The 27,996-nt window shown below is 37.2% G+C and overlaps 1 protein-coding gene across 1 annotated transcript in view; it reads left to right on the top strand.

The window, feature by feature from the left end:
• The window catches only part of SUCLG2 (succinate-CoA ligase GDP-forming subunit beta), a 139,710-nt gene that overhangs the window by 69,530 nt on the left and 42,184 nt on the right, over positions 1-27,996 (top strand). The window contains exons 5-9 of the mRNA XM_074914568.1: positions 824-976; positions 1,959-2,048; positions 4,439-4,535; positions 10,196-10,357; positions 11,849-11,991. Of these exons, the coding sequence (XP_074770669.1) occupies positions 824-976; positions 1,959-2,048; positions 4,439-4,535; positions 10,196-10,357; positions 11,849-11,991 (645 nt within the window). The remainder of the gene's footprint in view (positions 1-823; positions 977-1,958; positions 2,049-4,438; positions 4,536-10,195; positions 10,358-11,848; positions 11,992-27,996) is intronic.

The following is a 27,996-nucleotide window of genomic DNA, read 5'->3' as shown; positions in this document are numbered from 1 at the left end:
GATTCTGAACATGTAGGATTTGAATAATCTTTTTTGTTGAGTGCTGAACTATCCATAAGATACTGGTAAGAAAGTGTTCTGTAGTTTATAGTAATAAATAGAAATTAGTAGCTCTTTAGAACAATAAATTTCTGTGTTTCTAGGTTGTGCTAGTATTTGAAGGTCGCACATATGCTTGTATCTCTAAACTGAAAGTAAAAAACCGGATGGCAGAATTATCTGCAAACCTGTTTCCGTAGGAAATACTTCAGCAGGGCAAGAATTCAGCACTGAGATTATAAGTGTAGGATGGTCTTCTGTCAGAGAGATAAACCTGAGGCTTTAGTGGTGAGGAACGGCACTACTGACATGATGCTTCTGAAAGGCAACGTACCCTCTCTTACATCAGTGTGATTTGCAAACTGTAGTCCCTTGTGACTCATCTTCTTCTGGGGGTAGCATGTTAAAGTGCCTGTTGGGAATAAAAAGGTGATATGGAGGTCCCCTTTATGGAAACAGCAGCAATTGAGATTCTCTTCTTGGAAAAACTCCAAGAATTAGATGTTCCTGTTTATACTGGTCGTTACATGCCCCAGTGAGGACAGCAGCATCAGAGGAGTCTCTTTCTTAGGGAGAGAGGATTGCTTGGGAAAAAGATCACTGGGCTGTGGTATCTTGAAAAAAGCAGTGAAACAAACGTTTCTTTTCAGGCTAGCAAGTGTCAAACTGCTGCATTTTAAGGCAATGCAGAAAACATGAGCCACAATGTTCTCTGCTTCACCAGCTAGATGTACCAGTCAGAATTTTTTCTGTCTTTTTTTTCTTTCTCAATATTTATTTTTAGGTGATGGTTGCAGAAGCACTGAATATTTCCAGGGAAACATACTTTGCAATTTTGATGGACAGAGCCTGCAATGGACCTGTTATGGTTGGCAGTCCACAGGGTGGTGTTGACATAGAAGAAGTTGCAGTTACTAGCCCTGAACTTATCTTTAAGGTATTAAAATAATATTTTACATTAAAATTTTCCTTGTTAGGTATCCGAAATAATATAATTTCCACACACCCCCCTTTCTCTTTCCATTTTTCCTTCTTCCATGTATGGAAAGAAGACAATACAAACCACAAAAATGTGTTTCACCAGATAGGGGATCAGACCTGTCATCTAGTAGATGAATGAATGAAGCACGTTTAACATCTGATTATGTTAGTGTTTCTGTCTCCAGCTTGATTAGAAAAAGAACTTAAATCTGGCTGTTATATATTAGACTTAACTGAAATGTTTTATCAGTGATTTTCACGTTCAGGAAGGTACACATTTTTTTCACAAGTGGGTTAGTACCAATACGATCATTGTTTCTGTGGTTGTTTTTTTCTAATTGACAGAGTTGTTAATTATTTCTTTGTACCTGGATGACTTTTACATCTGAAATACAACTGTTGTAATTGCTTTCTTAACAATGACTACATTTAAATATTTTTTTTATGTTACTGTGGCATGATAATGAGTAGACAAGCTATTCATCTGGGAAAAAAATGGGTACAATCAAGTATAATTATTTTTTAAATTGTAAAAATATTTAATGTGCATTTTTAAATTATATAAACTTCACAGTGTTACTGGGCAGTGACACCCATTGACTTGAAAATATTCCAGAAGATGTCATAAGAATTAACAGACTAAATATTCGTCAACGCCATCTGTACAGTAATTAAAAGTGAAAACTGGTGTCACATTGTCTTGTCAGCATGCCACCCTGAAGAATTATATATTTTTTGGAAGGGCTGTTTCATAGTTGGTGTGGTAATTATAACATACCCTATAGGCAGCTGCTATAGCCTCAGTCTCAGAGAGCTTTGGCAAACAGCCATGCTTTAATTACTAATTTGCAAATGTATACTAAGTGTTTTCCTTTTGAAGCTATAAATCTCCATTCAGATTGAATATTTAGTTATATGTATGCATGTTATTGTTACAGGAGGAAATAGATATTTTTGAAGGCATAAAGGATCATCAGGCATTGCAGATGGCAAAAAATTTGGGATTCAAAGGACCTTTGCAACAGCAGGTAACTTGACTCTACTCCCTCATTTTTTACTAAAGACTTTTTAGCCCAGCTATACAATAAATGCTTTCCAAATAAACATGAAAGGCTAAGTGTCCATTAGATCAGGACCATTTTGACATTTTAAATACTAAATTGCACCTACATAATTGTCATCAGGCTTTAGCAATTTGAATAAGGTCCTTACTGTTCCAAAGTGAAAGCCCCTGGTCTTTGAAGGAATTGATGACAGCATTCTGTTACACTGTGTGGGATTCTTTTGATTTCATTGGGATTCCATTGGAGCTCAGTGAATTACTTGGGTGGAGATTTTTTTTTGAAAATTTGGCCCTGAATATGGGAAGAAGTAAAAGTGTATCTCTTTGTGTAATTGGAGCCTTTTTTTTTTTTTCCCTCTATCTTCAACTCAAAACCAAAGAGCTGCCAGCTTGTGTATCTCTTTTCTATATATATTGGAATTCCATATTGTACACAAATATGCAAGATATTTTGCTTTTATGAATCATTTTGCAGAGAAGTGAAAGCTTGTTTAAGCTACTTTTGCGTGGTTTTTTTCCGTAGTATCAAACTGTCATTTTTGTAGAACTCCATTATTTTTAATTCAGCAGTTTTAATTATTTTCTATCCCAACTGTGCAATTAACAAATGCGTAATCATTAAGTTGATTAACACACATTTGAAGATTTAGCTGTATATCTAATGAGGAGGAATGATTATGTAGAACCTTTCAACCCTTGAAGAGTTCTGGTACTTAATAATTAACAGCAATATATGGACTTTTTAACAATACATTTAAGTAATGCTGCAGTGAATGCTTTTCTTTCCTTATGCTATCAACTCAGAGGAAATTACTGAAGCATAGGGACATAGTTTTTATTCAGACAAATCCTAGTATTTACTTATACATTCACTGTTTCTAGATTAGGATTTTATGCTTTGCCTTGAAGAGGCTCACTACTTGTAGACCTTGAGAAAGAGAAATGTTGACATTAAGCTGCCTGGTTCAGAGAGGTGCTGAAAGATAGAGCAGCCCTTAATAAAAGTTAAGCAATTCTGGTGATCTATGAAAATTTCAGCAGTGTGCTAGGAAAACAACAGCTTCTCAGTTTGCCCAGAATCAATGTGGGGTTACACGGTGGGACTTCCTAGCATCACTGCTGATAGCCTTGCCCACGTAGTATTAGGATAGTTTGCCAACCGGAGCGTTCACGTCGAGCAAACTGCTGCCTTGCTGGGTGCAGATTTATAACTGATAATTTTTTTTTAAAGTCAAAACCACTGAGAATACTTCAGCTGATGACTTTTTGATCAGGGAAAAGACTCCATAAGCAATTTGTATGTTGCTTCCAAGCTGTAACTCTTCAAAAAGAGTCTTGATGTGTTGGTCCCAAAACTGGACACAGCATTCCAGGTGCAGCTGTGTCAGCTCTGAGTAGAGGGCGGTAGGAACATCCCTCACCATGTTCTTCCTGATGAAGTGCAGGTTGAGTCTTCCTATTTGTAATGTTTTCTTTCTTATGAATGGCCTTGTGGGAGAAAGCTGACTTCTGATTTTTTATTCTCATTCACTTTGCTTATTGGGAGAGATCCCAAATATTTTTAGTTTGTGTACTTCAGTTAACTGATCGGTAATGAAGGAACAAATTTGAATGGTTCTTTATTACTGCACTTCTTCATCTGCAGACTTATTTCAGCTAATGGGTTATCAGTGTGTAATGAACCAAAGGGATTTTTTAAATGCACGTCCATGTTGCTGCTGTTTAAGTTGTTCTATTAATTTAAGAATTATATAAGAACAAAAGACTTGGAAGTTAGTAATCAGTCACAATACTTTTGGCCGCAGAAGCACTCACAGAGATAGATGGTGAGAAACAACAAGGAACAAGTAAGAGTATTTGTAAAGAGTAAACAAGCATGCTTCTGACATAATTTTTTCAAGAAAACATTTCAGATTGATGTAGGAAGGAGAAGTGTATTTTTTTCTAAAGTCACTTACGTGCACATACTGCTTTATGGTTTCTGAATTTAGACTGATTAACATGAATGCAACTTTGACCTCAGCATACCAGAGAATATGTCACTATGAACTGTTAGTCACTTTTCAAATTGAAATTGTCATAGTAATCACGCTGTTTACTTTGTAGAAAATTTCCAGTTCGTGTAGTATTTAAATGCACATTTACTAAATGTTATGCAGTATCATAATGCTACATTATAGCTATTTTAGATACTATGTAAATATGATTAAGAAAGCAGAAATAAAAGCAGTAATTATCCAGAGCTAGTGTGCAATTTAATGCATTAAAAATAATCAATAGTGTTTTACCTTTGCCTTGAAAACATTAAATTTTATTTTTCTGTGTGGTAATTGTAAATCGCTTGATCAAATTTAGGCAGCAGATCAAATTAAGAAGCTGTATAATCTTTTCTTGAAAATTGATGCCACTCAAGTTGAAGTGAATCCCTTTGGTGAAACTCCAGAAGGGCAAGGTAAGAAATTGAAGGAAACAAATGAATGCATTATAATTCTTTATTTATGCAAACTATAAATTAAATTGCATAGAAGGCTGTAGCAGCAGCTTTGCATTAATTTCATTTTGTAATGTAATTTAAGCAACATTCATAAATATTCCCATGGCAGATTTTACATTTCAATACCTTTTGTTATTTCATCCAAATACTGGAAGTATTGGCTTCTACATGTTATGCTTGATGAGAAACAGCAACATTTTCTGCTCTTCTGCTCTTTGTATGAAGTCGGGTTTTTCTTGGTTTTGGTTTGAAGTTTTATTGGTTAGGGTTTTTTTTTTGTTGTTAATGCTGCTAGAATTACTAAGATTGTGCAGAAAGAAACATTATTTTACATTTGTAAACATATGGGTAACTTAAAATTATAAGTGGATGTCTCTGCAGCCTACTAGAGCACAGGAAAAATTCTGGCTGGAACTGACACTTAGCTACATCCTTTGGGAAGAACAAGGGTTATCAATCTGCTTCCACCATGGATACAGGGCTAAGAAGGTACAGGGTAAAAATAAGGAGCTGGGTTAGCTTTCACATAATTCTAGTAGTTGGTTTTCCAGCTGAAAACTTTCCTTCCATTTGTCATTTTTTTGTCCAACTAATTTGGACAAAGGCGACGAGAGGAGGAACTGAAGGTGCCTGTGGTATATTGAAACAGAGTAGTGCTGATCCAGGTGGTTCATAGTTATCACCTTGCTGTTTCATCTGATGGCAGAGCATTTTTACCCATGCATTCATTCCTAATGCCAATATTTTATTGTATTCATGCCCCCTCCCTTTTTATTTCTTGTCTTTGATTTAAATGGATAAATATGAGAGGTTGTGGAGCTCAGGGAGAGCTAGCTGAGGCTTCAGTGTCAAAGTGCTCACAAGCACTAGTGAATTCCTAGTAGAGGCCCTACCTACAGTATCATTTTGTGATTGGAGAGAGGCCTTTGTCATTGGGAAGTGCTGGTGGGTGTTTTTTTGAGTAGCCTTTATCAATGTTTGTCAAGAAAGACAACTTCAACTTTTTACCAACTTTGTAAAATATACCTACAGATTAAAGTGGAAATTAGAAAATGGAAAGAGAAAGCTTTTACCCATTTTAACAGACATTAAGAATGTGGATGCTTAATTGCTGTTCTGGAAACTTTTGGAAAGAGATCACTGCCTATGTCAGTTAAGAATATGAGTTCCTCATAGAGTCAGTACCAGTAGAAAGAAATAGCATTTTAACAATACTTTTTATGTGCCCACAGCTAGTTTGTAAAATAAACAGCTTTTCACTAAAAATCCATATTTCTGGCTCAGTTTGTTAGGAATTCAGAAGCTGAACTGGGGCTAGAAACTATGCAGTCTCTTCCAATTGACCAACCTTTTTATTAAAAATCAAATGCAAAATAATTGGCAGAGAATTGTCCACAGCTTAAAGGGAAAGTTCTGCTGGTAACGAACTCTGAAAAGCTCTAAAAGATGTAAAATAAATGCAGCCACACCCTGTTTGGTTAACACATCTTAAAAGATAGTGCTCTTTGTTATAAAAATAGGCCCTGGGACAGTAAAATGCCCTATTGTAAAGTGACATTTTAAAAACAAATGCATAAAGGGAGTATCTTGTCTATTAAATGAGACAATGATAAAAATGATCGAATGTGTCCTCTTTTTTTTGTTGTTTTTGTCATAATGAGCTGTTTTCAGGTTAAGCTAAGGTAGAAGAACATATTTATGACTTAAATGTATGAATTCTGCTTTAAGGACAGATCTTTTTTCCAATTCCTGCTTGGTTGGGGTTGTTTTGGTGCTCTTGCCACCAAAATCCTTTAGCTCTCTGGATAGTTTACCCCATGAAAATAATGCTTTAACTCTTTTTATTTGAGAATCTTTCACAGCATTGTGTGCTCAGATTTCCAGCTCCTTTGAAGTACCATAATAACGTGTACATTGAATCAATATTTTCTGCATTGTAAACCTCATTCGGCTTAATAAATGTAAGTCAAGTTCTTAAGCAACTACTGTAGCTCCATTGGTTCTTATGCAGTTTGTGAAGTGTGTACTGGGGAAGAGAAACAAAAAGCCCTGCTGTTGACCCATGTAGTTCTATTGTAGGCTGTATTTTAAATGGAAATGGAAAATTTGCCTTCAGAACCCAATAGACTGTTGGTTTTTCCCCGACGTCTAAGTAGATCCATTGGCCTCATTATAACCAGTTGGGAATGAGGTGAGAAGGACATTTTCATTTTGTGCTGCACAGTGAAGTTAAAGCAGAACTAAGAAATAGGGCCTTGTAAAATGAATGGTCTGGATTTTTTCAAGTTCTAGCAGTGTGCAATACATGACACTTTTGACCTTCTGAAGATGAATGGGAACTTTAAAATAGGTGCAACAAAAACTGCCGGAACTTTCCTGAGGATTACGATGTTCACTTCAAAACAGATTCATTGGTATGTTTGTCTGCTGTGACTGATGTACTTACCAGGTTTATTTTGGGAGTTCAGGACCACCAATACTGTAAAACCAAAATTTCCTTCCTCAAAAGTTGCAATATTTTTTGTAGTAGAATAATTGACCAAGATACCTTAACACTGCAGGGCAGTGTGGAAGGTACCCAGTAGTCCTTTTGCTCAGTCAGATGGTAGAAATTGGGACATCCGTGACACTTGCCGTCTGTCAGGCAGAGAAGTGAGCTTGAGGTGAACTATTTGTGCCAGGACTAGGGTGTTTTAGTATTCACACTTGCTGGTTCAAAACTAACTCAGATGACTAGTATTGAAGCACTTTATTATTCTGTTATTTTGGCAAAGCAAAGGACAAAATCTCCAGTTCAGTACTACATCATCTCAGCCATGTAATCCTGAAGGGAAGACCTTTAAGTATGTCTTGGGTGTTAGTGAGCAAACGCTGTAAATGTGTGTGTAGACAAAGGCAGACACAGCACTGTTGGGTAGCAGAATAGGGGCATCGTTACAGTGCTCAAGATGTATTTGGCTGGGTACCAACAGAGGGGAGATCGCTAGACAAGTAGGGACAAGTGAAGGAGAGGGCAGTTGGAAATGAGAGGAAACAAAACTGGTGGTCCTAAAAGGTCCGAAAGAACCGTGTGGTACTAACTTTGCATCCTTGCTGGAGTTCTGTGAGATGAGAAAATGAACGGATTTGGCTAAGTTATTAACTCAGCTTTTCTGGAATGGCTGTACGTATTTAGTGAGGAGGGCTTAATTTGAGGGAGGGTAGGAGTTTTAATGCTGTTTTCTCCAAGGTTTTTTTTTCCCCATGTGTTTCACATCCAGGAAGCTGAGGAGCAGAAACAGAGTGAGTTTCAAGCTGTGAAAGCCATCTTACTAGCAGACATACACAGAAGTCTTCCTGTGCTTATTTCTTTTTTACTAGCAGTTTCTCCATCTGAAATGTCTTAAAGAAGAATAAAGACAAAACAAATGGAAGAACATTTGAGTAGCTTAATGGAGTTATTTCTAATGATAAAATATGTCTCTGTAAGAAGACTATTACTCCTGTCAAAGTAACAGTTAAGATGGATTTATTTCTTGCTGTGTTTTGGGTTAATTTCCATTAGAAAATACTTAGTCGTATGTATTTCCTTTTGTTTAATTTTGTAGGAAATTCTTTGTTAGCACTATTGGGTCAGAAGTCTGTAACTGCCAATTTCTTTGGGTTTTTTTGTTTTGTTTGCTCTCAGTGTAAGCTGTTGAATTGGCAGATGACAAAAATCCTACATTGCTAGCAAAAACAACAGAAGTACTTCATGAATATAAGTGTTGGGTCTTTGATATTTGTTTAGAAGAAAAATTCATTTGTATAATCTATCATGCATGTAACAATGTGCTTTTGATGGTGAAAATGGTTTGATAAATATTAATAGGTGTTTTTCCTGCTACTTTGTACAGCATGTCCTTTGTTAAAGATGAATGTTCTGTAGAAATGAGATTTTATTAATGTGACATTGAGCATGTTCATGTCTAAGGTATACAGAGCTCTGAAACTGCAGTTTTACTCTAGCCTTGAGTTGTTTTACCAATTTAAGAAACTAAAGGCTTGAAGAAGAAAAATGGTATGGGTCTTAGTTCATTGTTAAAAAAAATTAAATCAGCTGTAGTGCAGTAGAAGCATATTATGAACTTCAGACATTTCTCTTTTTGGCAGATTCCCACATGATGGTCGAGCGGGTGAGATCTAGACTCTTCCAAGAGAGATTTATTATACACAAACACTCATGAATAGTTTTCTGAAACCGCGGTTACTGAAATGAAATTTGATCCTGTTTTAATTTAATCTGGTACTGGTTGCAAACCAAATGTATTAAAAAACAAAACAAAACAACAAAAAACCCCAGCAACATCAGAAAACCAAGCCAAGAAAATCCAATGCAAATCAAGACACACAGTTGAGATGCTCCCGTTTCTGTAAATGTTTTGTTTGCTGTTTGCTTAGATATTTTCTATTAGGTTAGACAATTACATAATTTGTTAGAGAGACTGGTACTTGTCCACCAAAAAAGATTGTGTGATTAGCTATTTTAGTTGATGAGTATCTATGTCAAAGACTAAATATTGTCTTTTTAATTGTAATTGACCTCTAGTGCAGAGATATGTACAATGCTCATGAGCACATGCACACATACCATGCATGTGTTTCAATGGCAATATGAACCAAAACACAGCAGAAAGCAAAACTATTAGATTCTTCTCGATGGCAGCATTTAAAGGCACTTAAATCTGACTGGTTTGCATGGAGAAATCAATTATACTTGTCAGTAATTATAATCTGGATATAGTACAACTCAAATTGCTTAAATAGTGAAATGATGAGTATGTAGTCTTACATTTACTTAAAACATTTTAATCTAACGAAGTATTTGCCTGTGCAAACCCATAGAAATAATGTCAGTCAATAGGCAAATAACCAGTTCAGTCTACGTGCATTTCTGTTACTGGTAGTTTTATGTGAATATTATGTCTACTACCTATTCTTTTGTATCTATTATTTAATATAGTCAGGTTTAGCTACTTAGCAGGTGTTGACTTTGATGAGAAGTTTTGTATTTATTTTTAAAATTGTCTTTATTTTAAAGTCATCTTTTGATCATTTTAAACCTACATTGGCTTAAAGTTGTTTTAATTCAGATATTTAAGGAAATAATGTGTGTATAGCTAATAACATTACAAATTAAAAATATGATTAAGAAAAGCATTTTGTGCTGGTCAACTATAAACGAATGAGTCTTACCAAACATTGTTTTGGATTGCTAATCTGTTACATCTGTCATACTTTCAGAATATTACAAAATTACTACGGACCTCCTGTCCAACTCATAAAAACTGCTTTCATAACTTATACGAATTTTGTTTAAAGCAAACACAGGAGATCATCCTGTGACAAGCGCATGTGACTGTAGTATGGAGCTGCTTGCTGTACCTTTTCTCAATATAGGATTTAAGGAAAACTTACCCTCTCTACCGGACTCAATGGTAGAACTTCAGCTGATCATATGCTGGAAGTGGCATCAGTCCCTAAGCAACCTTCTCCCCCTCCCTGCTGTAGAAGTTGTAATATTTCAGAAGCTCTGACTAAGTGTAATCTCTCTAAATGACTATATGTTGTGGTTTTGTTTTGTTTTGTTTTTTCTTTAGTTGTTTGTTTTGATGCCAAGATAAACTTTGATGACAATGCAGAATTTAGGCAAAAAGAAATATTTGCCATGGATGACAAGTCTGAAAATGAGCCTATAGAGAATGAAGCTGCCAAATATGACTTAAAATATATAGGACTGGATGGAAATATTGCTTGCTTTGGTAAGAACAAATAAATCCAAAAGACATTTGAAGACAAATTCATACTTGTTCAGTGTATAGACTTTGTTTACATTCTGACATTCAATCCACCCTTGACAGTATTTCAGTTTATTTTGCTGAGGTTGTCCGTCCTTCCACGAGTTCTTGCAGGAATGAAACTAAAATTGTGTAAAAACTGTGATGAAAGGTGCCGCAGACAGGCAGGGCACATGTGGTGTCAGAGAGAAGGCAGGCTAAGGGAGAGGCCTGTGGGGTTTCTACATTCTGAATTTTTAAGTTGATGCAATTGGTCTTTCCAGTAATTAAGACAAAGCAAGAAAAGTCATCAAAATTCCATCATTAACTTTCAAAAATGAGACTGTGTTATTTAAAAGACACTGCAAAAGCATGTGTGTAAAAACATGGTATTCCCACTTACAATTGAATATTGAACTCCATTTCCCTTTAAGGAAAGCTGCTAAAGAAGCTGCTTAATTGTTAAAAGGAAAATACCAGTGCTTTATTTTCCTGAAGTTTCTGGAGAACAGAAATTACTCTTGTGTTTAGAAGAGATAAGTAAAAAAGTCAGGCATGCTCGAAAGAATTTTCATTTTGTACAAATTCTTTTATCCAGTACAACATTTTATTATGCATCTAATTGAATTAGTCATTTTGTCTCAGCTCGGTAAGAAAATGTCCAACATTTACGTTGTTTAGATGTGTAGTCTAACCACAGATCTAGAAGATACTGATAATGTGTTGCATTTGATTTAGTAAGTGACAGTGAGACTTTAATCCCAATTTAAAGAAACAAACAAACCAACCCCAACCCCCCCCCAAAACCCAAACAGTAATTGTCAATGCTACAGTATTTTTTAGTCGTAGATATCACTGTTGAATTACAGGTGACACAGAACCCTTACTTTGTCCAGCAGGAGCAACTTACTGGGGACAAACAATTCTCATTTACTTTTCCTAGTTTAAAGGATGTTCATGCCCATGGGAATGCTTCTAGACTGGTGAAAACGCAAAATAAAAGGCAGTTGCAGGAGCATCTGATATCTGTCCCCAAAATTTAGTTGTCTGCTTTACAGTAATACAAAGCATCATCTACTGCTATCGGAATGATGGGAGGGGAGCTGAAGGAGTCATTTTGTCCTTCACATCCTGTGATGTGATCGTTATTCCCAGAAGTTTGTGTGCGTGTCTTTTTTTTAAATCAGTTTGTGCATCTCCACAATTATCATTCCAGTGCTCCTACAATCTTAAGGTGCACTTCTAAGTCCTAAAATTGATACAGTCATAAAGAAACCTGAATATTGGTGTGTATGCACCAGATTTTGAATTATTTTTGCAGTGGATATCCTTGAATAGGTACTGACCTATTTAGAAATAGATATTTATGTATCATTTTGAGCTGTGTTATGTGGTTGTGCTGATACGTTTTAAGACTTTTCACAAATCTCACATACGTTTATGTGAAATATAAGCACTTGATGTTTACAATTACAGTCAATGGAGCTGGACTTGCAATGGCAACATGTGATATAATATCGTTGAATGGTGGAAAGCCAGCCAACTTCTTGGATCTCGGTGGAGGTGTGAAAGAAGCACAAGTATATCAAGCATTCAAGCTGCTGACTGCTGATCCAAAGGTAAAAAAAAGTTAGGTTTGGAGCAGAAACTTCCCAGTGCAGCAATACAGCTGTGTTACAGGACTGTGAACAGTATGCTGAAAAATACAGATAATGGCGTGAACACCGAGGATGAGTTACTGAAGGGGTGCTCTGGGGACAGGAAATTATTTCACTGTGAGCCACTGGACTGATTTTTCTGTTCCTGATCCACACTCAGGTTTGCTGGTCAGTCTTGAATGGGTACTTTCTCAAGGCAGTTCAGCACAGAAATACAGATGTGGTAATGCTGGGCATTGCAGTGCTGAACTTTGAACATCTAGCTGCTCCGGTGGAGTTTGTGAGGTGATTGAGTTACTTAAAATATCATTCCTAACAGTGTAGTGCCACAGTGGAGTGAGAAGGAAAATGGGAATTAAGCAAATAGCTAATTCTAAAGGCTGATTTGTAGTCCTTTAAGCTTGAAGTTTCTAAAATAACTGATTCTGCACTGCAGGATAGTCTGTGTTTAATTAACATTCACAGGCTGGAATTGTAGCCTGGTACATTCTAACACTTCCTTTTGCAGATGGAGGTGCAGTTGCTCTTTTCTTTTTGAACAACAGGAGAAGATATTAGTCTGTGTGTATTGAGTAGAAGTTATTTCTAGAGATGCATGTTAGCATGCTGAGGTCATTGGTCCCCTTTGCAGACAGAAGTAGAGTATCTACTGAGAGAATATTGATCAGGCGTAGGCATTGGAGCGGTGCCAGCTGGCCATCCCTGCCAATGCAGATATGTTTTTGTGTGTAGCCAAAACTTAAGTTGCTGTAGACTTTTTTTACAGATGAAAATCTGTCCAAGGGCTTTGATAATCTTTTCCATCTCCTGCACCTAAGCATCTCTGCTGAAGTCCCAATTTCAATATTTTCCTTCTTTTTGTGGATCTGGCTTTTTCTTCTTTATCTCTCTTTTTTTGCTCCTTCATCCATTTCCCTCATGTTCATTGTGTCTGTGATATTAGCTCCTCTAAATACCACCTTCCTGTGAAAATTGTGTCACTGTAATTGTATACCCTGTGCAGCAGCAAATTGATGAAATGTTGTGACTTTTCAAATAGATGTGGATATTGTTTGCAGCAAAATTTCAAGGCAAAATCTGGAAGAAAATTTACAGTACAAAATAAGCAAAGGTCAACTTCATATTGTAAGATCTTTGCAGTTGTAACTCTCCTTGCGTTATTTTAAGGCATGTAGTATCTTGACAGCTCAACTGTACCTGGAGAGAGTCATCTGCAATATTTAAAACATTCTTCCTGGATCTTTTTGCACTCCCATAGACCTGGGTCGTGCTGACCTTTTGTTTGTAGAAGTCTAGGTTATGTTCTTACCCAGACCCGCAGGAAGAGAACTGGTTGTCATCTTCTACTTAGTGATTTTATAAGCTTCAAGTCATTAACATGCCTGAAGAGCACAGACCTGGAGAAGTAGAGAAGCAAGATATCTTGCCTGGGGCAGAAGGAAGAAGAATAGGACTTGAGATTTGTGCTAGAAAATCTGATAGTTTCCTTCATTTCTGATGCTAGTTGTTATGTTTGTCTTCATTTCTGTGAGTTTTAGCTGTTCTCAGGACATTACAGGAAGATTTGTTTGTGCGTGTTGTGAGTTCTACAGTGTGAGCTTTGTATGATGATCAAGGTTTGGCTGAGATGTAATTTAGTTCTGAAACTTGTGTTAGTGGTGGAGAAGCAAGTACAGTAAAGTCTTAGATGCACAACTTAGCTGATGATTATCACTAGGCTAAATAGTTTTTTCTGTCTGCTACAGCACAAACAGCAGGTATTATTTTGGTGATGAAACTTACTGAGTTTAAACAATTTTAAAACAAAAAAGGCATTTCAATAGTTCTCAGCTATATAACACCTGCATGCCCAACATTTGACTTGTAAATGCATCCTTCTGTTATATATTCTGCTTATATATTACTGCTTATATATTACTGCTACTAGCTGCTTACACCAGGGCTAGTGGAGCTATGCTAATTGAGACAGTAGGGCAAAGTAAAAGGTAGCGTGGAAAGGACCTGAAATAGTCATTTATGCTTGTGTCTATGCACAGCTATGGCTGTGCCACTCATGACTTTGGCTGAAGATGCAGAAGGCTTTAGCCTAAATGCAACACAACTCATTCTTCATTAATTTGTTGCCTCTTCTCTTCCTTTTGAATGCATTTTCTGATATTCTCTCCGTTCACAGGAAGAATCGCAGAACAGCTACACTGCATTTCTCTTTTTCCTGTTCTCTTTATTGCACTCCAGGAAAAAAAAAAGGGAGGATGACTGCTTACAGTCCCACTAAACTCTGTTCTTTTGTGGTGCAGGGAGAAGAGGGTGCTTCAGGGATTGTCATCCATAGCAAACTTGGATGCATGTACATAAGTGACAGCATTGTTGGCCACTGACATTGTGTTTTTATTGAGATTTAATGCTGTCACCCATTTTTAAGTTATTTTGAGCCTTGCCCTGCACATTGCCAGTCATATCACTCAGTTCTTATCCCTGAGAGGCTTGCCAGGTTTGAGTCACTTCAGAACTGTTTCTTGTCAACCCTTTCAATTTGACTGATTTTGCTTTTATGTCACTGTGACCATCAGCAATACTGTTTCAGTTCCACGTGACATCAGGTGAAAAACTTTTCTTAAGGGTGTTGAAGAGTATGTATGAGATTAAATTAGGATTAGGGAAAATACGATGATATCCCAGTACATAAAGGAGACTGTGGCAGCCTGGCAGTTATATCAGCCTGATATCAAAGCACTTGTTTTTCTTACTGCTCTGCAGTTGAATATTAATATAATTTAATAGCTATTAAAAAAGAAGTATTTAATGTTCTATTTCATTCGGTTCAAAAAAGATAGTAAATGTCTGTTATTTCCTCTCCTCATACACCATGTCCATTAACTCACTAATACAAAGTAAGATAATTGAATGAATCCTCTCTTTTCTTAACTAATAGTAGGCTTTCAGTCCTAAGAGTCGTTGTGGCTAATGCAGCATTCACAGTTTGTATCTGGTTAGTTATTTCTCTGTAACCTTTAACCTGTTTCCTACCTTGTTTGAGAAGATAAAAATTTGCTTCTGGGAACTTGAGGGATAGTTAATTGTCTCCAAACAGCATTGAGCCTCTGAGGAAGACTACACAAACAAGCGAACAAAAAAAAAAAAGTCTGGAGGCCTGTAATATGGAGCAGCACTTTTACTTATGCTGAAATGTGGCACTGGTAGTGTTAAGGACATTGCAAGAGAAGAAATCTTCCAGAAGGAAATGTTTAACTGCACTTTGAAATAGATGTCTTTCTCTCTCTTTAGTTGATTTTAAAATGTCTATTTTGTATTAAAGCAAAAAACTACAGGTATGCCATGATTTGATTTAGTGAAGCAGGGGATATTGTTTTTGAGAAAAATTAAGATCTTGGCTGGTTTGCTGCTAGCTTAATCTGGCTGTAGTCAGTGTCTATAATTCTTAAAAAAAAAAAAAAAAAATTGTTGCAAAAGGTTACCCACTGACTTTTGGATGGAAATGCTGTCTCTGGAGTCAGTGACCCTTTCCATACTCTGCTGGTCTTGTTTGCAGTCTGCCATATCCAATACTTCCTAGGTCAGACAGGTCATTGCAATGGTTCTGAATTCCTTTCTTTTCACTATCTAAATTCCAGACTTTCCCCCCTGCCCCCTCCTTCCTACCTGTCTTGTTTCTATGAGTTTGTGCTGTGCGCCTGCTTTGGCAGAAAATGAACCATCTTCCCTCTTTTCAGGTAGTAACAGGAGAGGGGAATATGGCTCGATTCTGGGCGTTCAAACTGCTGGGAGGCACTGCAGGAGCTTCATTGCTCCTCTGTCCCACAGTCAAGTAGAAGAGGTTGTTTCCTTCAATATTTCAGAGGTTCTGAGTGATGCCTGCCTATTCCCTGCATGAAGTGCTGTTTCAGCCATCCTCACTGAAGTCCTCATCTTTGAGTACTCTCACATCCTCACCAAGCTCAAGAGGTGCTCGTTTCTATTCATGCTGAAGTCCTGGACTGTTATATTTAGTGTCTGGTGACTGTCTGTAGGATTCAACAAGGTTTTGAAAAGGCTAAAGCTGAGAAAAACAGTCTTGTCAATAAATCTGCTGTTCGAGGCACTGGAGCTTGGTTGCCATCTCAGCCCTCTCCTTTGGCCTAGAGTTGTCACACATATCTGACACTCCTAAATTCCTGTGGGTTTTTCTCTCAGCTTTTTTGTACACATTGCAGAGAGAGTCAACATAAAGTTTCAGACGTTGGGCTGGCTGAATCATGTTTTTGAAGACCCTAGTGAATACGAGAGCCCATAATGACTAGGCTCTTGGTGAGGTGTATTTAGTGACTACAATTAGGCAAAGGCCAGGAGCATCTTCTGTACAACCTGAAGTAAGTCACATCCTCTACCTTTTTCTCCCATGCCTTCCTGATAAAATAAAGATATTGTATAGGTTACTGGTGTAGGGGAGTTGCCTATTAACACTGACATAAATGGAATATGTACTTGAGATGTGACCCAGATGAAGTACTACAAAGACTTTCCTCAGGCTTTTGGCTATACACAATCCCTTTCCTTTGTTGTTCTGTCTCCCAAACAGAAGCTAAACTACAGAAATATGAGTAAAACAAACTAAGCTCTAAGCAGGTTTGTTTTACCACTGACTGGCTCTAGTCCTGAACTTAACAGTTGACTCCTATTAGAAAGTCTCACTGAAATACAGGCAGTTAAAGGCCAAAACTGTTTGTTGATCTTGTTCTCCTTTTCCCCCTAAAGCTCACTTGACATCCTTTTTTTGAAATCTGTCATTGATGATACGACTAAAGACTTATCAAATCAATTGATGTTAACAAGCGTTTGCTTGTCATTTAAGCAAAATACTATTGACAGATTGACAAACATCTCTTTGGAAAAATATTCCATATTGACATCTGCTAACTCATATCCAAGGAATAATTAATATCAAACACACACAAAACTTAATTTGTTTGTTTCCCCTTCAGCTATTCTTTAGTCCAGATTCAAATTATTGTTTTATTAATACGGAATAGGCATTCTTATTCATGTCACTTTGCTTTGCCTGTTTGCTTATGTCAGATGCATCTCTCTGTCCACCTCAGTGATGGGAAAAGTAATGGCACTGATGTGTCTCACCATTAAGTTGTGTGTGAAGCAGAGGTCTTGAGGCTTTTATTTTCCAAGCATCTGAGAGAGTGAACGGAGTTCTGAAAGAGGCTATCATAATCATAATTTTGCAATTCACTTATATTCCAGCTCTGCTTGTTGTAAAAATAATACAGTGTATCCATCCTTATTATAGAAGACATTTTTATTGCTGTTTTATCCTTGTGGCTTGAGGGTTTTTTAGTGTTACATTTTCCTAACATTGCAGTCCCTTATGTGGCAACAGAAGGGATAACGTTATACCAAGAGGAAAGATTTGGCATATTATTTTCTCAGATAACAGAAATAAAAGAAACGTTGCCTTGTAGAATTTATTTGGTCTTTATTTTGGGTGAATTAGTTCAAAATTGGGTGAGCTAGTTCAGTTAAGACAGTTCAGAAAATCTGCAAACATTCAGTTTAAAGTGTGGTGACTATGTTGGTGTGTTACTGGACTGTTTGCTGTCACTGTGCAACTTCAAACAAGGACCTGCTCCCAGTTTTAGGGTGAAAAAGCTCTTTTATTTAGGGTTTATAACTAAGCTTGACTATATAGTTGAAGGTTTTGTCCTGGAAGTTCTGCAAAAGTCTATCTTACCCAATGAGTCTGTGCCTAGTGTCTGACTGTTGTGTTACAAGCCTAAGCGAAAAAGGGGGTTGGCATGTAAGCTCCTTAGGAGTTGCCAGGTGTCTGTTCTGTTCCCAACCAATTATTCCCTGTGTCCTGCCCACTGAGGCATTGTTTCAAACAGTCTGGGAGAAAAGAGAGTGGAAGAAGAAGAGGGAGATGTTGGCACATGGCATTTCTGATCCAGGACTGGGCACTGAGACATTAATCACATCAAATAAAAATAAAAATAATGTCGGGCAAAAATAATGGGCAGTTTGCACAGCTATTTAATGTGATCTGCAGAATGTCTGTTGCAGCATTAGACATGCCAATCAGCCAAGGCTACCAAGTCTGCCTTGACTAAGGGAGAGAGAACTTCAAAGGCAACATCCAGAAACAAAGAACCAACTCGTTTGATTTTTATCTTTGCCCATTGATGAGAATGGTTATTATTGCTGCTAATCCTGGAAGTTTTGTGTAGAGTGAGAGAAGGGTGATTTGGAGAGTGGGAGGGGAACTATTAAGCTTTAAAAGTCATAAATAAAAAATAGTGTGTAGAGGTTTCAAAAATATAAAAACTAAAATGGCCGCAATTGCTGTGATAGTGAGTCTTACCTTAGTTAGAGCATAGGCAGGTTGCAAATAGTTTGTCATGGATTTTCTGCATTTAATGGACTCTTTGTCAGCAGGGGATTTCTCAGTGTTACAATAACGATAATTCAGTAGGACCACCTAACCTATGCAGCCTGTGTCAGGGGGTGTGTAATGTTGAAGAAAAAAACTAAATGTAAATAGCATGCAGTTATGGATATATAATACGAGTGTTAGCACTGGATTTGTTTGAATTGTCAGATTGTATGTCATTTCAGATAACGTAGAGGAACCCTATCCTTACATAGTCATTAGAAACCTTTTTGCTTTCTCATTCAAATATCATGCGCCCTTTACACACTTCATTACCCAGCTCTTCTTTACACAGCATGAAAAGTCTTTACGCCTTGTGTGTTTTTCTGATTCACACAAGAGGGTGAAGCATCATATTCTGTTTTGAGTACTCTAAAAGCTGTAACTGAAGTTATTGTAGTGAAAAATATCTGTGTGTTACGGTATGCTGTTCACAAGCACTAACTGGTAGTCCAGTGCTCACACCTCTGCACAGCCCTTTATAGCTCCAGCTGGGTATCTGAAAACAGTGGCACCGGAATTTAGTGGGTGCTTTTGAAAGTTCAGGCTTTGACTGCTCTGTCTTTCCCCCTCTCTGTGAACTGTGGGTTATAATACTCATCTACCGTAGATGACTGCTCTCAACACTGATCAAAAATTATATAGTCCGTTAAAGAAATTAAGTGCTATGGAAATGATAAAAGTTATCATGGTTCCTTTCCTGCTTATTACAGAGCCCTATCCTACTGGCAGTTTCGTCCTCAGCATTGGTTTCGTAGGAGCGAAATATTAAATTTTTAAAAAGAAAGTCATAATCAATAAACCTGTTGGTGTTGTGTTGCAATTTTGACGTTTGTGTAAGACGATGTCTAATCAATCATTAAAGTATACCACATAGATTTTTGGAAGCTGGATTTTACTAAGTCATTGTAATATTATCTCCTCATACCATGTAGAGAGACCCTTTTGCCTTGGGGGTCTGTAAACACATAGGGAGAGATCATCCTTTTCTCTTGTTAAAAATGGACAAAAGATTCAAGGGTTGAAAGAGGAAGCAGACACAAAAAGGTGAAGGAAACCTTCAGTTAACTTGGGTAGTCTGCCCAGTGGTTACATGTCAATGTCTCCCTCAGTAAGGCAAGAAGTAGTAAGGTTTAAATGCAGCAGAGAAATTTAGGTGAGCTGTTGTGGAAGTTGTCCAGCAGAAAGGATATTTGAGTCCTACAGCAGTTTATTTTAGAAACTTATAGGCTATCCAGCACCGCAAGTTTTTAAGAACTGGGAAAACAAAAATTTATCCAGGGTGTTTCAGGAACAGTTGATCCTGCCTTGGGGCTAGCAAATGGACTGGAGGTTTCTTTTCCTCTTTCAGAGAACAACTCTAAACCTAAAGCTGTGATTAGTAATTTTATATGGGCAATAATGCCTTGGCTTTCGAAGCTTTTCAAAGTTTAAGATTACTATTGTGGGATGACAGTTTGTAGAGGTAGAAACGACCTATTAGAGCACAGAAACCTCTTGTAAAGCTGGGAGAAGTTGACACAGTTGTATTTTCTGCCCCAGAGATATGTACGAATACTTCACCTTTAACCAAGGGTATTTGAACAGCTCATAGTTCTTTTATAGATACTGTAGAATTTGTGTTTATAGGAGTAATTTAGGAGTTTCCCCACATTTTTATCAGCACTGAATTGGTGAGAAAATACAGACTAATAGAACCTTAACAAGGATTTCTTCTAACGTGTCTTTGTAGTTTGGCAGGAATTAATGTGAAATGACTAGTCATCTTTTAGAGCACTTAAAGTATTGAAAAGTCATTCTTTCATTTCATTGAAGCATTTTTTGAGACTGATAGCGTATTGCCAATATTTATGAAAATGTGAGGACAGTTATGCATTTAAAATGCATAATTGAATTGTCTTGATTTGCAATCAAAAGTAATGTATTTTTCAACAGCATGTGTAGTATTGAGTCCTAAGTAATTGATATGTAAATATACTTTAACAGGAATCTGCCATTATTTATAGGCACTCACAAGTTGAACGCCTTTTGGCATTTTAAAGTTGGCTGTAATGAATCTTAAAAAATGGATATGAAAATAAACTTACGAAGCAAGAGGAAAACTTGCGGAGGTTTTGTAATCACTTTCTTTGTGGCAGAATAAGGGAAAATCACAAATATTTCTTTAGAAGGTAAATACTGAAAAATCTATGGAAGAACCACAACAAAAATTGAGCTGTTAGGTTTGGATGGTTTTTGAAATGTGTGCCAATTACCCTCTCTGTAGTGCTATCCCTTCTGAAATAGGGACAGAAGAGCAGACGTTTCCATTTCCTCAGAAGACAGTCTGCCTTACCCTCTTGAGATAGCTGCTGTGTGGTCAAAGCTTGTTGCATTTTCCTGTTTGTTTGGAGGTACATTTGATTAATTATCAAAGTGATAAAGGATTTTTTTTTTTTTTTTTTTTTTTTAAATTGTCTTCTTTGTTCATTAATGCTTGGGACTGGAGAATCAGGACTTTTCTGAGACATCTACTGATGAGCCAGTATAGCTGAGCCTGTGGTGGGAAGCGTTTAAAAGAAGTACATGGTAATGGTTATGGGATGGTACGTCTCTTGTAACGTCATAGCGTGGTATCACTGTCTCGCTCCAAACCAGGAGCGAGAAAAGAAAGGGAGACGGAGACAGGCAGTAAATCTCCATCTTGAAGACTTTGCCAGCATCACCTCTAACTGCCAAACGCCTGGTGCCATATCCAGAGTGTGCTGTATAATGTGCCGTTGTGTTTGTGTGTCAGTATTGCCTAGTTAAAGGAAATGCCATGCATAATACATCAGAAAAGTATTTAATCCTTTACCGTACTTTACAAATTGATTTTTTTGAAAATTTGTATTTCACTATTTCATTCTTAGTGAGGATAAAAAGGGAAGATATTTTAGGAATCTCAATTTGGTAATTAATCTTGATGAGATGAGTAATTTATTATGGATCTATTTATAGATCATCTATCTAGCATACTTACAGAAGAATGAAAGACTAAAATTTCATTTTAATACTCATTATTTTCAAGTGTTTTGAGGTGTTATGGCTGTCTAGGAAAGTGTTTGTTCTTTCCATCAAAATGAAGAAATTTAATCACCTTACCTCCATCTGTTCCTGATAGAAACAGGCCTAGATGATGAACTGTATATTTCAAGTAGGTGCTTTTAGCCATTTGTACTGGGTAAGACACGCTCTTCTTCTGACAGTGAAATGAATATCAACTATTTTTACTTGTAATTTCAGAAGCACCCTTGATGAATGGAGCACAGCTAGATAGAGCAAAGGTTAGTTGAAGAATAAGACAACTTTTGGAAAAAAAGCCTGGTGAAACATGACAAAGTTAATGAGCATTTTTCCCATCATAAAATTGTCTTTTAAAGACAGAAGAACAGAGGGCCTGATCTTGCTAAGGTCTTTAGTGTAAGGATATGTCTATACTTTAAAAAAAAAAAAGTGGAGGGAGGTTTGAAGCAGTTTTTTTAAAATGAGCTTTTTGTCTCTAAGCTAAAAAAGTGCAGTGTCAGGTTCAGTAATGTGGTTATTGGGGAAGAGGGGAGAATTGCATGAAAAAATACAGATGTTGCACTTGTCTCTGCTGAGCACTTGTGCTCTGGTTTGCATCCTAATATAAGGAAGAGATTATGATAGGTGATCTCGTTCTAACCTATTATTGTTAATCCCATATGCCATCTGAAATGACTGGCACAGTGATGTGATCAGGAATAATGTGTAGGTCTGGCAAATATGTAGCTTTTAAATTCACTGGCATCTTTTTAAGAAAAAGGTGTTAGAACATCCACCCATTTCTATGGAAATGTCATTTTGAGGTGCTGTGTATCTTCTGGTATTTCTGTATTCCACTGTAGATGCCTTTTTTTTTTTTTTTTTTTTCTGCCTTTTTTTTTAGTGTTGAGGTAGGGATTGTATTTTTCTAAAGTATGTGAACTTTGGTTTTGGAGCAGGATACACTCTGTCTTTCCAGTCTCAGGAATTTATTTAATTTATGTTTGAATAAGAAAAATATTCCTTGGCCTTTGCTCATCCATTCATTTGCATAGCTGAGCATAGGATGATAAAAAAAGGTTTGGAAAAGACAAAAATTATTTGAAATATGGCTTAATGAAAGCGAGAGAAGCTATTTCTTTCCCTTGAATCTCTGTTTTGTTTCAGGTAGGACTGAATTATTTCACAACTTCATTATTCATGCTCCAATTCAACAAGATATTCAAACCTGTTTCAGATTTTAATATTTTATTATCTATTATTCTGAGTGGATGGGTAAAGCTGAAATAAATGAGCCTATTCACTTTTAAAGCTTGTCATGTACTTAAGTACTTGGCAAATCAAGTCCACATCTACCACAAATGAGTAGTTCTTACTCTTGTTGCTAGAGGTTTAAGTTTCATCTTCTAATAGAAAAACTGTCCTCTCATTAAGCAGATGAAATTAGTCCAGTTTCTCAAAAGATGTTGTCTGTGTTGTTCCTTTCAATTTTGCTGTATTAGGCAAGTCTCTGAAATCAGGTGTTTTCTTTAGAATAGTGTGAAAAGTGGAGAGCTTATCTCTTTCAGTGCTCATACTTTGGATAGCAATCTTCAGAAAACACGAGTTATTCCATCTCCCAGTGCCCAATTCTTTTATATATGTAGTCTGGGGTGGGGTGGAGGAATAGGAGGAATATTCCAGACAGACTCTGTGGGCATCTCACCATGGTTCCTTCAGTGGCAGAGGAGTTCAAGTAATTTAGATAGCTCCAATATTCTTGTTAGCCAATGTGAGTGGGGAAGAGTGGTGCATACAGTCTGTGTAAAGCAGCATGAGGGTGTAAAGAATGAGGCCTACAGAAATAATCACTTCATTCAAAAACGGGGCAGAACTTGGGAACTGTCTGTGTGAATGTATTGGATTTTGTGGTTATCACACTGTTATCTTCATACATCAAACTTGAACTATCCTTGAGAAAAAACACATTTTGTGCTGTTTATATCGGATAGTGGATGCATTTTATTCACTTGATCTTTCAGTGACTTTGACTTGAATTAAATGTGCAGCCCTGAGCTTAAATTAACTTTTTGAATTTTCTTTAGGATTCTAGCTAATAACTTTTGGGAAGGGAAATAGTTTCCCTGTGGTTTTGTTTGTTTATTTGTTAAACTTTTCTCTCCATTTTAGAAATCCACATTTGTTTGTTTTGCACTCCCAAGCACTGTAACGGATTCTGGCTTAACTCTGGTGAATAGAAAGCAGAAAATTTTCTCTCCCCAGTATTTCCCCTCCTTTTTGTAACAGTTCAGAGGGTGTCACTCCTCTGACCCCTTATTGCATAGAATCCAGCCTTCTTTTGCTATGTGGGTACCTTCTAAAGCACTGGAAAGGAAAGTAATCTTAAATGGCTGTATTTAAGAAATGCATTCCCTCTCCATTATTAAAATGACAGTATGGATCCCTTTCTAAAATGTGGACAGAAAGTCTAGTGAATACTGAAATGAGTAATTCAACCTTCTTTCTACCAACGTGGTTTGAGTCATTCATACAAATCTATAAGCAAAATTAGATTTTTTTTTTTTTTTAATTGGGTGACGTGTACTTACAAGTTGACAAGTACTGTTACATACCTCATTCTGGTGCTGGTACTTCTCACTGAGTTGCAGGGGAGTTGCCTCGGGTGCTGAATGCCCAAGGAAGGGATTGCACATGGCAGAAGGCAGCAGGTAGCCATGAGGGCTAGAAGCTACACACTGGCCTGCTCCTGTCTTTTAGCATAGGTTACAAACCTGGGATCCTATAGAGGCTCTGCTTGTCAAGAGAAAAGTGGGCCCCAATTCTCAGGTATTTTCCTATGTTTCTGTTGTAAAGCAGAATAAAAATGGTAAGCTATTTCTTTGCTATGGTAGCACGTAAATGATAACAGAAACTGTCACTTTAACTGAAGGGCTTAAATTGAAAATCTGAGTTTCTTTTAATGAAAGCTGTTGATTTTTCTTATGGTTGGTGGAAGACCACACATTCCTTCAAGGGAAGAGGAGTGACAATGTAAAAAGCTTAGGTTTTAATCAGTTGGTGGGTTTTTTTTTTAATGGGAAAATTTTTAACCATTTTGAGCTAAATGTCTTTGAAAATTCCTGTTAAAAAAAAGTGCCTGTCTGTGAAAAGACGGATGGACAGTGTCTGACCAGCTAGATTTTTCTGAAATTTCAAAAACCATTCAGAAGTTTTCAGCAGAAAAAAAGCAAACATTTTAAAGACTTTTTTCAAGCAATTAGAGGATCAAGAATAAGGCAGCCTTACTTGTTGCAAAGTGTTATGTAATTTGTTCTCTTTGGCGTGGAGCAGGTATTGTACTATTTCAGGTCTTCCTAATGAATAATAAAAAATATTTCACTGCTTATGCAACACGATTTTCACCTTGAATGTTCTGCTATGGCTTAAAAATACCTTATTCTAGTCTTTTTCACTTATATACATATTATACTCATCGAACAAGTAGGAGGAAAAGAGAACTAGATTTTTTTTCTTAATTTTATACATTCAGTTTGCTACAGTGAAGTGTAAATGGCAACGTGTATGAGGATCTGCATATGCATATATGATTGATGCTCTTACGTAACTTGTGTTCACGTTTGCACAACCTTTTTTATATGCAGTGCTGGGTGTTGCTGCACTTTAGGAACCGTTTCTAATTATTTAAGGGTAAGCTTGAACGACCAAAAGAGCTGCAGAGCACCAGATGTGCATTCCCCCCGAGCGTGGGGGAGATGGAGCACGCTGTGGCTGCTGGCAGGCTGCTCGGTGCAGAGGAGCAGGCAGCTGGAGCTGTCATGGCAGAGCACTGCCTGCTTCAGACCAAGACCCTCTGAAGTACCTCAGTGTAAGCAACACAGCAATCCTGCCACCAGTGCCATAAAATTGCATTTCTGAGTGGATGGCATTTGGGCTGACCATGCAAGCCAGTATTCACTTTACCAGAAAAGGGAATGAAATCTCTGTTGAGCCAGCTTGGCCAGATTGAGCTGTATTTACAGACAGGCTCCAGCTGAGAAGGTCTTTAAGCAAAAGTTAACATAAGCTCTGTCCTTTGACAGAGTAATGCCGACTTTGGCGATTAAAGCAGAAGCCTTCATGGGTGGCTCTCATGCATGGTAGATTTGGAATTAATAGTGATAATAGGGGAAAAGAGTAAAAGCGTCTCATTAAGAAAATAGATTACATACATGCTTATGTGGTGTAGACAAGATTAAAACTTGAAAATGGTGAAGCTCTCTTTTTTTCTTAACTAAATCTTGATTAAGTCAACCTCCCAGAATACTGTTACAGGCCTGTAACTGGCAGGGGGAAAAAAAAAAAAAAAAAAAAAAAAAAAAGAAGAATCAATTATTGGGTGGAAATGAATGAATGTGCAGAGTCGATATTTTATAGTAGGTGGTGAAAGTTGTATGCCTGATGCCCAGCAAATCATTTGATTTAAAGGTTTGGGACTGCAGTGCTTGACTTCTCATAGAAAAAAATATAAAAGAGCAAATTAGTATTTGCTGGAAAGTCACAGAAACCTTATCAGAATTGTTTAGTTCCTGCTGCTCCCTGGAGCTTTTCCTCTTCAACCATTGATTGAGTATGTGCTCTCTGAATTGTGAAGGATTTGCCTTTAATCAAAACTTCCATGGGGCCCTATACAGTTGGTTTGGGTTTTTTGTGTGTATTACTTAGAGAGAATCTCAAATACATTTTTGTTTTCATTTAATCATACAAGCCATGGAAGTAATTGAACTGAAAAGATAAAATAAAAGCAATTTAAACAAAGATGGTGCCTACTTTTCAGCAACATTTGCCTAACTCCCTTAATAATGCTAAAAGTTTGTTGAACTTCAGTAAGAAAAGCAGGTGGGTTCAGCCTTCCCCCCTGCCAGTGGAACAGGTTCCACCTGACTGACCACTGCAGTTTTAGGCTTTTTATTGAAGATCTTCCTTCCTCCACCCACTTGTAGTATCGGGAGTCAGCTCAGTCATTCCCTTCTGTCAGGGAGTCGGGTCTGTGGCAGTTTTTAGTGTATCAAAGATAGGGCTCCATAGCTGCACCCTCTGCCTCTCCATTTGCACCCATGCTCGTCTGACACCCTAGTGAAAAAGCTCAGTGAGCTACATTGGCAGAAGACTAAACCAGCAGAAACAGAAATAGGTTGGCTGCCTGATCTGGCTCATTATTAGGTCATGAGTAGCTCCTGGAGGACAGTGCTGGTCTAGATAAGCTGCAGTCCTTCACCCTTTACTGTTGGTCCTTTGCTCACACCAGCCTCTCGTGTTCTTTCTTGTACTGCGTAATGCTTCCATCTTTGGTTGCTCCTACTGAATTCAGTGAAACTACTTTCTAGTCGTATGTTTTTTTGTCATAATCTTCTCCAAAAGGAATCTGGTCCATTAATGAAAAGTAAACATTTGATATTATTGATGAGGGTGATGATTTATATATAAAAATCATGTAGTGTTAAACTGCCCAGCCAAAAAAAAAAAAAAAAAAAAAGATCAACAAAACCCAACAAACCAACCCAAAATTATGCAGCCATTGCTGGCCTATGACTAGATTCGATCTCTGATTAGAACAGACTTCCTTTCTTCATTTCATAAATCACAGAAAGTCTGTATACTGGGAGTTTTGACTCAGATCCAAGAAAAAAATGAGTTTTGTGTGTGTGAATATATTTACATATTTAATGTCCTCAAAAAAAAAAATTTTAAAAAGCATTAAATCTAGGGGGAGATTTTCTGCAGTTCATCCCAATTAGTGATCAAATGTGCTGTACGCTTCCACCCTTTGTTTGACACTTGACTTGGTATTTCATTTGTTAGTCTCAGTGTGCTTTACCACAGAGCACTCAGTAGTGCTCATGATCAAGAGCTAGTCACAAAACTTGCATTTTCATAGTTTACATTTTAAAACTGAAGGAACAACTTTGGCACAAATTTGGTTGCAACAGAAATTAGTATTAGTGGCATGCTGGTATTGAGGCTGCTCTTCTGTACAGTGAGAAGTCTCCTCTTTGTGTTAGGTTGAACAATGCCAATATGAGATTATTCCAGCAAGCCAAGAAGAGCAACACCACTATTGAATTCTCAGGTACAGCATCTTGGCATATAAATCAACCCTTGTCTGACTGTAGTGCCAACTTACTGGTCAAGATTTCAGCCCTGGTGTTGAATTTATCAACACAGTAGATTCAGAGCAAGAAGTACTTTCACATTATGTAGGAAATGATGGTCATGAGTGCTAAACAGCTTGTATTATTCCCTGAACTTGGTACAGGGCTGATTATCACTCACAAAGTCCCTCATTTTCCCACTTCTTACAGTCAGTGGTGCTGTAAGACCCCAAGAGAAGTCACAATACCACCCTCAACAGAACATGATATCTGTCAGATATAAGGGGAGCTCGAATTGAACTGAAAGTGCTGTGAAGTTGGGGTTTTTTCTTCTTTCTAAGAGAAGGAAAACTTCATAGTGAAGATGATTGTATTATCTCA

Source organism: Athene noctua, chromosome 10, assembly GCF_965140245.1.
Source record: "Athene noctua chromosome 10, bAthNoc1.hap1.1, whole genome shotgun sequence".
NCBI lineage: Eukaryota > Metazoa > Chordata > Aves > Strigiformes > Strigidae > Athene > Athene noctua.
The sequence above is the reverse complement of the archived record's forward strand: the minus strand, read 5'-3'. Positions and strand labels throughout refer to the sequence as shown.